Consider the following 12,766-nt stretch of genomic DNA (forward strand, 5'->3'; position numbering starts at 1 on the left):
GAAAAATACGAAACAAAAGAGGCGGGTCTTATTTTTGTCTTCTAAATAATATATTTTCTTACTCATGTTATCTTGAACACCACTGATTATTATTTTTGCGCTTTAGTTATTCGTTTAATAAAGAAATACTACATACACATCAGCCGAAAGATGACAGAAGATGGGGGTCGTGGGTTTTGGGGCTCTCCGTAGCAGCTTTACCCCCATATTCCCTCACTTTATGGGGGGGAAGAGGCAAGGAGAGCAACAGTTCTGCAACATCATCACAACATTTCACTTTGCCACAACATCACAGCAAGGTGGAAGGTGGGAATTTAGTTTATATTTCCAAAGGGAAACCTCTGAGTCCAGGAAAGGGGTGTTAAAGGAAGAGAGAAGGTGTAGTGTGTGAAACTCTGCAGTGTGGGAGCTTTCAGTCGAAGGAGATGAGCTGTGCCTCTGCACTGCCGGGAACCGCTTGAGGCACCTGCTGTTGTGCCTGGGGCTGCTGTTGCTGCTGCGGCGGGCCACCAGGGGGAGCAACCTATCAAGACGTAAACACAAAGGTAAAAAAAAAAAAAAAGAATGATTAGTGAAAAGAGATCTTAAAATAACCTGGAGTTTCTGAATAGAAGTCGCAGGAGTGAGCTTTGTTATTATACCGGTCTGCAGGAACCACATAGTTAACCTTAAAATGTCCTTAGAGTCCTACAGAGGAATTACTCTGCCTAAAAAGTGCATAAGTGACCCGAAGGGCTAACATCCAGCAGCAATAAATGCAGCCTTCACAAAACGCTTTGACAAACCAGTTTTGGATTAGCTACAAGCATCTCATCATAAATCCAGTACCTTTCATAAAATTGTTCATAAGTGTGAAGTGAATTAATAATAGCATACGAGGTCTTTAACATTATTTATTGGTAAAAATCTGAGAGTGATTAGCAACTGCATCGAAAGCTCTTTGCTCTGATGACCTCAAATAAAATCCAGTGGAATCAAATTAATGAAAATAACAGACAAAATAAAATAAAATTCAGACACTTTCTACTATGAAAAGAAGAATGGCTATAAAAAAAAAACATATTTCTAAATGAGCAAAGATAGAAGACTAAACAGATGCTGCCAAAATTTCAACAAAAGGCGTTTTTACAAATCAGTGACACAGTTTAAACAAACTCACTTCAGAGTTTTACTTATATAACGTACCATTTTCTTTTCATTTCTCTATAAGGCAAATAAAATGCACCTCCACCCCCCAAAAAACTATAGTGTTAACAAGACAAAAAAATGAATACTTTTGCAAAGCACTGTATAACTCTTGGCACTGCTCTGACCCCTCTCTACCAACAGATGGCGTCTCGGTAGGCTGCTCTTTCTGTTCTCCATGTTTAATGTAATTCTCTCACACAGGGAAGTGGCCATCCCAACCACTGGGACTAACCCACCATTTGTCACGAAGAAGGAACTTCCTGGTTTAACCGTTCAACAGCTTGGGTATTGTCTCAGCTCTCACTCTAAACTGTGGCTCTCCAACGCTGAATCCTTTATCCACAACATTAACACCATCATGATGAACTCCATTAGTATAAAAGCACCGTCTCAGCAATACTGACCACTTAAAGCACTTTAGCAGAACTAGGACTGTATGTGTTGGCTACGTAATAAAAATTAAAAAAAAAAGGAGAAAAATAGTATATTTAAAAGTGAACTGTAGTTAATGAGCATTTAGTAAAGAATCCACCAATATTTAACCGACCTGCTGGTACATGGGCTGCTGTCCCGGCATGTAGGGCTGCTGTGGGGCCATGTTGGGATCCTGCCCTGGCAACGCTGAGATCATGTTCTGCATGTTGTACGGTTGGTAACTCATGTAGGCCATCCCGTTGGTGGGAGCCGCCTGCGACATGGGGGGGATGCTTTGGGCTTGGGAGGCCACATTCTGCACACAAACATAGAACAGTAAGGCGTCGTCGCTTTAAATGGACCGGTTTTAGTTTTAAATGATCAAACATTCGGATGGAGGCATTCGCACCTGGTAGGCCTGTGTGGGCGTGGGCTGATAGTTGGAATAGGGTGGGCTGGTTGTGGGCGGGGCCTGGCCTGGAGGAGGCTGTCCGTTGGTGCCTGCAGGCTGGTACATGTATGCATTTACCATGTTGGGATCTGGCAAAAAAAAAGAAAAAAAAATAATTACACACATTAAAATATTACAACTTTTGTGGGTATGATTATTGACCTTAACACACTGTCATTTTCATCAAGAAATATATGCATAAAATCACTTATGGTTCATGACGAGGGAAGATTGTCAAGCTCAACAATTATTAGAAAAAAAAAAAAAAAAAAGCAAGTTTCCCAACAATATGTAAATATGCAGTCATTATAACATGGTGATAACCAAAACATAAACAACCATTTCAGAATGTCATGGGTTATAATATTTTCAAAATAATCTCCACAACAGGAATGTAAATAAATCAGTAATGAAAAAGTGATTAAGATGGCCTTTCAGAATAAAGTTTACTTATAAAGCCATGCTCCACATTCCTCTTGGATTATTAGATGACGAGTTTAAAAAACATCTAAAGTTGAAACAAATTGATCTCAGTGTAGACAGGACTCCTTTCCATATGGAATATGAAGTAGATCTTTATCACAGCACATTTAAAGACATTTTAATAACCATGGTAGAGGCTGGAACTCTGTGTTTCAGCTACTGCTTGTGGACGAGCAAAATAAAAGCAATGTTGACATATTTATCACACTGCTGGGTTCAGAGGTCGAGATGTTCTGTGCAGCTGGTGTCAGCGGACAATTTACTGTGTTATAATTTCAAAGAATCACGTCTTTATGAATTAACTGGTAACAAACGGTAAACATAGCAGATTTTCTGGTGGAACTAGAGACCTGTGGGAGCAGGGGGCATGGCCTGGTACTGTCCCGGTGCAGCCTGCCCTGGCTGATTCATGTACATGTTGTGCATAGGCGAGCCCTCCACAGAACCAGCGGGGCTGAAGGTGCCAGGGTAGCTGGGTGGACCACCAGGCTGGTATACCACCCCTCCAACGACATTAGGAGGCAAAGACTGCATCTGCATAACAGAATAAAAAAATATTTATAAAAACAGGGTGGATTTGTTTGTCAGGAGAAGTGTTCTTTTATTGGACTGAAGCAATGAGTACCTGGGCGTAGGGCAGAGAGAAAGCAGGCATCTGGGCTCTCATCTGGATCGTGTGTTTCTGCTGCTCCAAGCGCATCTGCCTCTCCTTCTCCTGCTCCTGGAGGCGCTGAATGGCCAGCTGCCTCTGCATCTCCAGGTACTCCTGAAGGTCAAGTAAACATGTTAGAATGGTAATGAATATTACAACAACACAACTGTTATTAGTGGAAAGAAAAAAACAACATTACCTGCTTTTTCTGCCTCATGATCTCCAACTTCTGTGCCAGCTGGATCTGCCTTTGCCTCTCTGCCTCCTCTGCAGCTCTGCGGAGCTTCTCCCTGTGTTCGTCACGGAGCGCGTTGAGGGCAGCGCGGGCGTCGCGCACTTGCGCCAACTTGTCCTGCAGCCCCTCGTAGTACACTGACAACATCCAGGACATCACAGTTCAGGGACTGGACATAAGACGGAAAGGCATTCGCAAAGCAGAAACTCACATCGCTTTTCGTCCAGCTGGTTCAGGATGTCCAGCAGCTGAGGATGCATGTTGTTGATGGACTGGAAGAGGGACAGCACGGCGCTGTCGTTGGTAATGCTGCGGCCACGCATGTGGTTGCTCTTCATGCGGTTGAGGAACGTAGTGACGGCGTTCTGCAGAGCCTTGAGAAACTGCTCGTGGTTTTCCTCGGACTCGCCGTTCTGGTATGGTTGCTGAGGAAGCGGCGACAGAGAAGACATGAGCGGGGAGCTGATGCTTCAACAGACCCAGGTCAGTTTAACGCGTGTCTGGACGTCTGTGTAAAATCTGGACGTACCTCGACTATGCTGACGGGCTGGACGGGGACGTGACTTTCGACAGGCTGGCTGATTGGTGGAAGGGGCTCAGCCAGCGACACGGGAGCAGGAGCTGAGGGGGTGGGACTCTTCCGAGCGTCTTCCTGCTTCTTTTCCCAGTACGTTCTATTCAGGTAGCGCGCCAACTGCAATTAAAAGACAATTAAAAATTTAAAAGTGGCAACTACTTCAGTGATGATATGAATAAACTAATTCATATTCAAGGTGAACGTACCTCAGGGTCTACTTCTTCGGCAGATGGAGCAGAGGAGTTCTGCAACACACAAATGTTTAAAGGTGATCCACAAGGAATCATATTTATAAAGTACGTGACGTGCAGTCATTTTTTTTTTATGAATATGACACTAATGTTTGTTATTACCACCGGAGAAGTGTAAAGGGTGCTGACTGGAGGTGCTGAGGAGGTCACTGGGGTAGGATCAGCTTTGGGATACATCGAGTACGAGTTCTTGTGTCTCTGCAAGTGACCACATGAGTTCGTTTTTTTTTTCTTTTTCCTCCATCTGACAAACTGGCATTAAATCATCTATTCATTCAGCATGTAACTCTAACCCACCATCCTCTCCTTCTCTTCTGCCTCGCTTTGGGAAAGAGCAATGGCCAGCTGCAGCTCCTCCTCCTCCTGCAGAGCTGTTTCATCCCTCTTCGGAGGCATCTGGTCAGAAACAGAAGCAAGAAAAACACCCAAAGATAAGAAACTCGACAATCCAAGGATGAAGGAAAAGATATAGTCACACAATCTATCTACATGGCAAGTAAAGATATGTAAAAAGACTTGAAACAAATTTATCTTTTGCTGTAGCATCATAACCTCACAAACAATTTAGAAAAATACAACCTTGAAATCAAGTCCATGAATTTGGGGGGGCGGGAGGGAGTCTAAATATTTATTTACTGGTGGCACAATTATTGGTACTACTGGTTTGTAAAAAAAAAAAAAGAAAAGAAAAACATTTTCGCCAACTTGTTTTGACTTTATTCAGTTTTCTAACATTGAGCATCAGGTGCCCTGAGTTTAGGTGGCCAAAAGCCAAGTCTTCTCACTGAGATGTGTAGTTCCCACACATTTATTTTTTTTAATGGCAGGTCAGAAAAAAGATTTTTCTTCTGGTCAGTTGTGCACTAACCCCTTGTTGCTAGTGGCTGGTATGGCCTGAAAAAAACAACCTGAGGACGTGTCTGGTCGCTATGGAGAAAACTGTAATGTAAATTTTGAAGACTGTTATCACCTCCTTCGCCATTCTAATCATTGTGTTTAGCAGCAAGATGAATTTGCATCTCGGCCTGGGCGCATGGCTAAAAGCAGTGGGCCTTTGTGTTGTGTCGTACTTATAAACAAGGGAAAGGCAAATGCCAGGATTATTAATTACAAATTCTTGAAATCGTTGATCAACTTCAAAATATAAAGACAGAATAAAAATGGATTAAAAAAGAGTTCACAGAACCCCCCAAAAATACCAAGTATGACACATCAGTGATTAATGACTAATACTTATAATAAATAGCTACATTGTTAGAAGTAGATGCAATTGTATAATATACATTTGAAAAAAAAAATGAACAAATTTATCCCAAGGAAAACTTTGGGCCAACGATCCTTCTCTGTACGTTTCTTTACTAAATTTAAGAATCAACTTAAAACCTAAATAATCACACGCAACTCAAACAGGGCCACTTAAAATTATCCAGTTTATTTTAGATGAAATAAACTAGAAGCAATAATTGTACCACCAGTAATTACGTTAATAAATATTTAAGATGCGTTTCTTTCTCCACTGAACAAATCTACTCAAATTAGAGGTTGGATTTTTCTGAACTCATCAGTTTAAGATTATGCTACTAGAACAAATTATCTATTTACTTTGAAGCTCTTGTACATATTTCACAGACAAAAGAAAGTAAATACCTGAGACTGTTGGGACAGTGGGCTGGTCAGATACTCGGGGGGCAGGTCAGTCGAGCTGGAGGAGGACGAGGAGGGGGCTTTACCTTCGGCTTTCCTAAGTGGAGGAGAGAGGGAGGGGTGGCTGGTAAGGAAAGGGGGTTCAGGGAGGACAAACAATCTTGTGAATCAGGGAAGAGCATGCTGATGCAAACACCTATGACTCTCCAGACACAAAACAAGCAACAATTAGCACCAACAGGACATATTTACATAATTATTAAGTTATTAGTTAAAAGACATCTACAGATTACAGTTCACTTCAAAACATGATTATCTGTGTATTACTGAATTCAGAAACAGTGCATTGTCAACATTTACACGTGGTGTTACTGACACAAAAATCTGAGGAAAAGCCCCAAAATTAATAAAAAAGTGTAATAGATTTTTTTTTTCATTTCATAAAACAAGGTTAAAAAAATGTCAGTGACATTCACACAGCTTTCTGAGCTTCATCAGAAGCTCAGAAACAAGGCTGGTTGTTTACTGTTTACATGGAAACACTGCTGTCATCATACTCTGAAGCTGCAAGTAATATTTGCCTACATTTTCATATCTTATTTTAGAGATTAATGAGTTTTTTGTATGTGGGGGAGAAAAAAAAAAAAAAAACGTTTCCTACATGTTCGTAACATCTCTGCCAGACGACACACACTTTAGTTTCATATTCAAAGACACTCCTGCACTTTGGTCAGGGAAACTCACTTGTTTAGCTGCTCAAAGCAGGGCTCACACACGCGCACTTCCTTCTCGATGCCAAACTTTGGAATGGTGGAGTACTTAGACGAGCACTTCCCACAGAAAATTTGCCCACAGGCTCGACAATGATGCTGGAAAAGCAAGGAGCAGAAATCCAGGTGAATCCTTAGCTGCAGCGTTAAGCAGTCAACTAGACAAAGCGCTTTGATGCAAGGAAGAAAAACCATAAAATCTTCATGTGGCCCAGTTAGAAGGAAGCCCAGCCCACCTTTCTGGTCATTACTCCAAACTGAACTCTGCACCTGTGACACTCCTCAGCGTCAACCCAGTCAGGGGCCTGCAGAAGGTGAATATGAGGCATTTAGATAAGGTGAAGCAAATGTATATCTTTATCTCAATCTATCAGTAAGAGTCTGTTTTTATCATTTTAAAAAAGAAAGCACTAAATTAGTCATTAAAGCAGGATAAAAGTCTCACTCTCTCAGCTGCAAACATGGCATCACTCTCCTTAAACTCAGGAAATACATGACCTATATACAAGAAAAAGCAGTTTAGAGTGCAAAATGTATGCAATTCAAGAAGAGTTTCATTTCAGGTGAAGATAAGTCATACAAGTATTTACAGAGTTATAAATACAGCTTCTGAACACTTACCTTCCACTTTTAAGATCTGATAGGTGTCTTGAACCACCTTGTATTTGGGTTCGTTTCGGAAAGCGTGAGCCCAGGCTTGGATCAGGTAAAGAATCTTATTTCTGACATTTGGTTCTGTCTGTTTCTGATGGCAATAAAACAAATCACAGTCAACAAGGAGCCTCAACACATTTGAAGTGAACCTTTTGTCTTTTTTTTTTTTTAAATAAAAACAATTTTTGTTGTCATAACAAGCCAAACGAATTCAACAGTATTTAGTGAGACCATAAGAAGTAAGGGAGAAATTCCCCCTGCTGTTTTTCTGATGTGAAAACACTCATGTCACAAGACAATTACCTCAGCAGGAAGTAGTAAGAAGAATGCGCTTAAAAAACTAGAGTCACATGATGCAGTGTGAACCAATCAGATATTTCTGGCTCATGCTGCAACACATGCAGCAGCAGGAGAGCAATGAGCACTGATTGAGTCAGATAAAGGGCTGGGAAAGGGACAAAACACCCATGAGAAACCAAAACTGCTCTTTCCCAATTTACCAAAAATGTTTTAATTGTTATTTAAACATGGAGAGTGGAGACCTAATGGAAAGTTGCACAGAAATATTTTTAGTCATAAGGTCAAATATGTATTGCTTCCAGCTACTAATGGTATCAGAATCACATAGTGACGCCCAGCTTGACTCCAGGAAAATGTCTATGATAAAAGCAATAAACTCTCCTCTTTATCAAAATAGAATACTGTCATAAAGGAACAAATATATGTCAAACTGTATATGATTAGGTTAAATAAAAAAAAAAGAGGTTACAGTTGAGTGAAAACTTAAAGACAATTGAAACAGCACAGAAGAGATTTAAACAGTTTTAAAATTCAGAAGAACACCACCTTAAATAGATCCTTCAGTTCTTCCATGGTTTGTTTACTCGCGACCTCATCGTGGATCGTCTGTCCGCAGTTCTTCACCACAGACTCCAGAACCTGAAGAGAGACGGCCATTTTCCTAAATGTAATCCTTCACACTGTTAACCCCACAATGCGATCAAAGCAACGTAATGGTATATACCGCATAGCCTCTCATTCTCATGTTTATTACTTAAATTCCCCAACATTTTCTATTCTGTTTTGTTTTTCATAGCTTTGGAGTATAGCAGTTGACAAACTCCTGAAGGCTTTCTGTCACTATGTTTAAAATAGTTGCAAAAACTGCAAACAAATTAAAAAGTACACAATTTTAGTAGAAATGCCATCTTTACAAATCCATATTCAAACCTCTAGTAAAACAACAACAAAAAAAGTAAAACATGAAGTGCGCTTTTTACGGCCGATTAAAATAAATGAAATGGGGATTTTAAAAACTTTATAAAAGTTCCCCTCATGTTCAAAGTTCTAATTTTCCCCTTATAGCATCTTACCTCAAGTGCATAGAGCGCCACATGGGGATTTTTGTCATTCAGTTTCTTCTTAATGGCAGCAATAGCATATTTAGCTCTTCAGGGAGACAAAACGTTCACCGTTACTTTTAAAAGTCAAATATGCTAAAGATATGATAGTTAAGGATATCAGACTAAAACACTCACTGTGTGTCTCCTTGCCGAATGAGGTCACAGATCTGAAGAATAGACTCCCAGTCAGTCTCCAGAAGCAGCTGACTGGTTGCTTTATCTGCAAGCAGCAACAATTACTCACCATTTAATGAGCTAAAAGATTTGGAAACCACAGTTTAACAAATACAACAGCATACACCATTTACCGTTCAGATAATATCAACTTTTATCCATATGTCCCTAAGAAACCTTTGCATTTTAAAACCCTGTGTGATCCCGATTGGTGAGATTTAAAAAAAATAACTGGTGGCCAGATTAGTCTGGAGGAAATTTTAGCTTGTTTCTGTGGCAAACAGAAAGTTGTTTTCTTTCCTCAAATGGACAGCTTTTTTTTTTTTTAACACTGACCCACAACTGGATTGGTTTCAGATCACCTTCCTGTACATAATTACAATTGTTGCTTCCTTATTGTTGCTTTTTGACACACATTATTTAAAATATGCAAAATGACAGATGTCCTCTAACTTTCCTGTAGAATCCAAACTTCAACGCCTTTGCTTTTGGCTCCCAGATTAATTCGAGACTTTCTTCATTGCAAGACTTTTGAAATTTCATTTGTAAGTGTGAGAGGCCTCTAGTACAGTAGAAGTTAGCCTGGGTATCTTTATAATCGCGCTGACAACTACGGACTTTGTGCTTCAGGCGACACACTTTGTTCAACCAGAATGGTTGAAGAAAGGTGAACATAACCTTGGAATTTATTTAATTTGTAAACATTTTAGTTAAATATTCTTCACCATTTTAGAGATGCTTTTATGCATGACTCAGTTTATTTGGTGGACAAAAAAAAAAAAAAAGCTGTTCACAACAGGACCTTTTTTCAGGGACCATATTTCATAACCACTTATGATCTATACTCTGTCAACAGGAAATGTGGTTATGTGACTTTAAATATCATCTACCTGCAGCAGGTTACACAGTCATTTTTGACCACGGATCATAATATTTCATACTTATCAAGAAACTAAATGAGAATCTAAGCCATAATTAATGAAAATAGTGAGGATTATGCAGAAAATAATGTATAACTGAATTAAATTGTGATTATTTATCCACAGAATTCACTGAAATACTAAAACAGCAAAAATAATTAAACTGACAGATAAATTATTTCTTAAAAAAAATAAATGTTTTTACCCCCCGCCCCCAGCAGTAGACTCAAAACATTTTATTAAGACGAGATTTTCATCAGTTGGTCTTCAAAATTACAGTTACTAATCACCATGTTGCTCAGGATGTCTGCAGTAATAGAGATAACTTAAAAAGTTACAAAATTAACTAATCAGTGACAATTTCCCAGTAGTTCCAAACAGACCGAATCCCTGTGGCATTCCAAATAATCCCCATTTTCATATGGTTTAAAAGAAATGAGGCCTTGTAGAATGAAACTGTAGGTTTGTGTCGTCTTGATTGGCTCCGAGTTGAATTCTGTGGTTTTCACACCAATATTGTTACGCATTAAATTTTACACGATCTTTCTGAATATCTTCAACTAGTAGGGCAACACGATATAAGAAAAATCTCAAGACTGATATATTATTATATATTTTGATGGCGATTTCAATGGTAAATACATATTTTAAACACTCTTCTGTTTCTCACTCATCAATATTATGCTTCCAACTCTCTGTAGGCTTAAGGCTCCACCTTAATAGCTAAATAGGTGACTGAAATGCAGATTGCAAATACCTGACAATTAGAATATAAACGCCAACAAATATATTATTTAAGTTATTTGTGATATTAATGTTGCTCTGACTGATATTGTAATGATGATATATTTCCAGTGTATTCTGCTGTCCTCATTTTGGTATACTGCTATTAAAAAATACCATCTTTAATACCTTTTACCATTATCCTTTTAGGTTTTGCAGTGTTCCCAGCCCCCACATTCGACTAGCAAGGTTTCTTCCTTGCTGTGTTTTGAATTTGGGGATAGGTATGGCAAAACAAAAGCAGCAGGTCGAAGTCGATAAACCAGCAATAACATGGTGATGAGAAAATAGAATTTGTTTATTTCCTTTGGGGTGATGGGTATTTCACCTCAAAGAGCCTGGTAAAAAGGAACTTGGAGTTTTCTCGTTACTAGAAAATATGAATTTGTACCGTATCATTTCAATTTCTCCAACTGATTTAATCCAACAAAATAATTTTTAAGTTATGACTTTTTGATCATTTCAAATGAATGGATGTAAAATTACTCTTACCATGTCACTAACCTACTACATTGAGAGGAGAGTCTATAAATACTGTTTATATTCGTTTCTAATTATATGACGCCAGCAGCTACTTACTGGACCTGTTGTAATATCCAAAAATAATACACTTTAACCAGTTACATACATGACAACCGCACAATTTCATTTTTTTCCCTTCTATTTTGACATGTAAAGAACTACATAGTAGGTGTCAGCAATGATTTAACTGTTAGCGTATATACTTTCGTTAAGGAGACATAAACACATCTGAAGACAACCGACAGTCGGGTTTACCTTAACCGCAGTTTCCGCGACTCTAGAACATCGCGTTTGAATAGACAGCATAAACTGTATCTCCAAACTTATCCAGTTGTTTTAATAAATTAAGCGAGTCTGTCAGGGCCTCCGAACAATAGCAAGCTAAAAGAAGCTAGCTGGCCTTAGAGCCACAGCCCTGTCAAAACAATATGCTGTAAAACATCGCACTTTCAGACTCACGGTTGAATAAAAGCTGATAACTATTAAAGGAATATGGTGTGAACTCACCTAGAAGCCTCTCAAAAGTGCCTCCACCTTTACCCATTGTCAATTCAGTTTCTGAAAGTGTCCGACGAGGTGCTTCGTTTGACCAGCGGATCCTGATATTTTCACCTACCACTGCGGTTAGCCTGTTAGCTTATCTGCTAGCCACGGAGTACAGCTGTGTTTTAGTCACAACTCTTCCTGCTTCTCACGGCGACAGCCATTGGGCGTCTCCCCCTAGCGACGAAACGATGAAATCACAAGACCAGTACCTTTGTAAAGGAATGGATGATCAACATTTTACAACAAAATACAAAACTGTTATTCAGCAGCGATAGTTCCCCAGTAAAAGAAAAATTGCTGTTTTGTCAGCAGCTTAAATTATTAATTAAGACTGTTTCACATTTTGCTTTAACTGTTTTAACTGGTTTCTTTTTTTTTAATGTTTCCTCAATTTGTGCAGACCAGATTTTTGTGTACTGCACAGAGTACTACAGTTTCTGGCTAAAATATTCATACTTCTTGGACTTTTACTTATACAGTAGATTTAAAGCAACAGCTTTAATATGGATAAAATGAGAAACTTTAGTAAGAACAATTACACAATTAGAATGAACACATCTCAATATGATTAAAAGCTAAGGAATAAAACTGAGTTTTCAAATGGTTTTCGAAATCGTCTAATACTGGGGAGGAATTGAGGTGAAGATACAGTCTGTTCCACAATTTAGGAGCAAAGGCCCTTACTACTCTGTGCTTTAATTTGGACCTCAGGATCGCTAATAGCAGACCTCAAATATCTAAAAGAGGAGTCTTCAAATCCAGGTTTCCAGGTCAGGTGTCTTGCAACTTTTAGATGTGATTGCTGTAATATAGCTGATATCCTCTCATTGTAAATTGTCATCAAACCTTAAAGTGACTTTAAAACTGGACCAAGTGTTCAAAATATAAATTATGCACTTGTTCCACTCTGCCGCTTTACAGTTGGATTTTAAATTAACGCAGACTTACAGTATTTAAAGCCTTACTCCACAATCACTGGTACAGGCGTACTTAGGTCATGTATGAGTCACCACCTGGCACTCAGAACACTGGCCGCTGTTGTTACGTTGTTGGAATAATGGTTCTATAATGTGGCATTGTGTTGCTCGCTCCTCTGCGG

At 39.2% G+C, this 12,766-nt stretch overlaps 1 protein-coding gene across 3 annotated transcripts; it reads right to left on the reverse strand.

Annotated features, from left to right (window-relative positions):
• Positions 1–300: 300 nt before the first annotated feature.
• On the reverse strand, positions 301–11,807 carry hgs (hepatocyte growth factor-regulated tyrosine kinase substrate). Of its 3 annotated transcripts, none has more exons than XM_015031038.1 (20): positions 11,629–11,807; positions 8,858–8,942; positions 8,693–8,768; positions 8,166–8,258; positions 7,287–7,404; positions 7,111–7,163; positions 6,902–6,970; positions 6,640–6,764; positions 5,899–6,019; positions 4,549–4,647; positions 4,354–4,449; positions 4,207–4,245; positions 3,953–4,117; positions 3,635–3,848; positions 3,388–3,560; positions 3,162–3,302; positions 2,887–3,070; positions 2,012–2,142; positions 1,736–1,918; positions 301–523 (listed from the first exon to the last, which is right to left on the reverse strand). In XM_015031038.1, the coding sequence occupies exons 1-20, from the start codon at positions 11,663–11,665 to the stop codon at positions 413–415; spliced, it is 2,313 nt and encodes a 770-aa protein (XP_014886524.1). In that variant the 5' UTR covers positions 11,666–11,807; the 3' UTR covers positions 301–412. The 3 variants fall into 3 exon arrangements, with proteins under 3 accessions (XP_014886524.1, XP_014886525.1, XP_014886523.1); XM_015031039.1 differs by having other exon boundaries at positions 5,899–5,992; positions 7,287–7,410; XM_015031037.1 differs by having other exon boundaries at positions 7,287–7,410.
• Positions 11,808–12,766: the final 959 nt, after the last annotated feature.

Source organism: Poecilia latipinna, unplaced genomic scaffold (genome assembly GCF_001443285.1).
Source record: "Poecilia latipinna isolate Pla-1442-1.1 unplaced genomic scaffold, P_latipinna-1.0 Scaffold198, whole genome shotgun sequence".
NCBI classification, from domain to species: Eukaryota; Metazoa; Chordata; class Actinopteri; order Cyprinodontiformes; family Poeciliidae; genus Poecilia; species Poecilia latipinna.

What these genes read in the sequence shown, in the direction of transcription:
- hgs (XM_015031037.1), bottom strand. Translation starts at nt 11,665, where the DNA reads ATGGGTAAAGGTGGAGGCACTTTTGAGAGGCTTCTAG. An exon ending in ATTCGGCAAGGAGACACACA is followed by an intron (nt 8,769 to 8,857) that starts GTGAGTGTTTTA and finishes GTCTCCCTGAAG; the next exon opens with AGCTAAATATGCTATTGCTG. An exon ending in AGCCCGTCAGCATAGTCGAG is followed by an intron (nt 3,849 to 3,952) that starts GTACGTCCAGAT and finishes CCGCTTCCTCAG; the next exon opens with CAACCATACCAGAACGGCGA.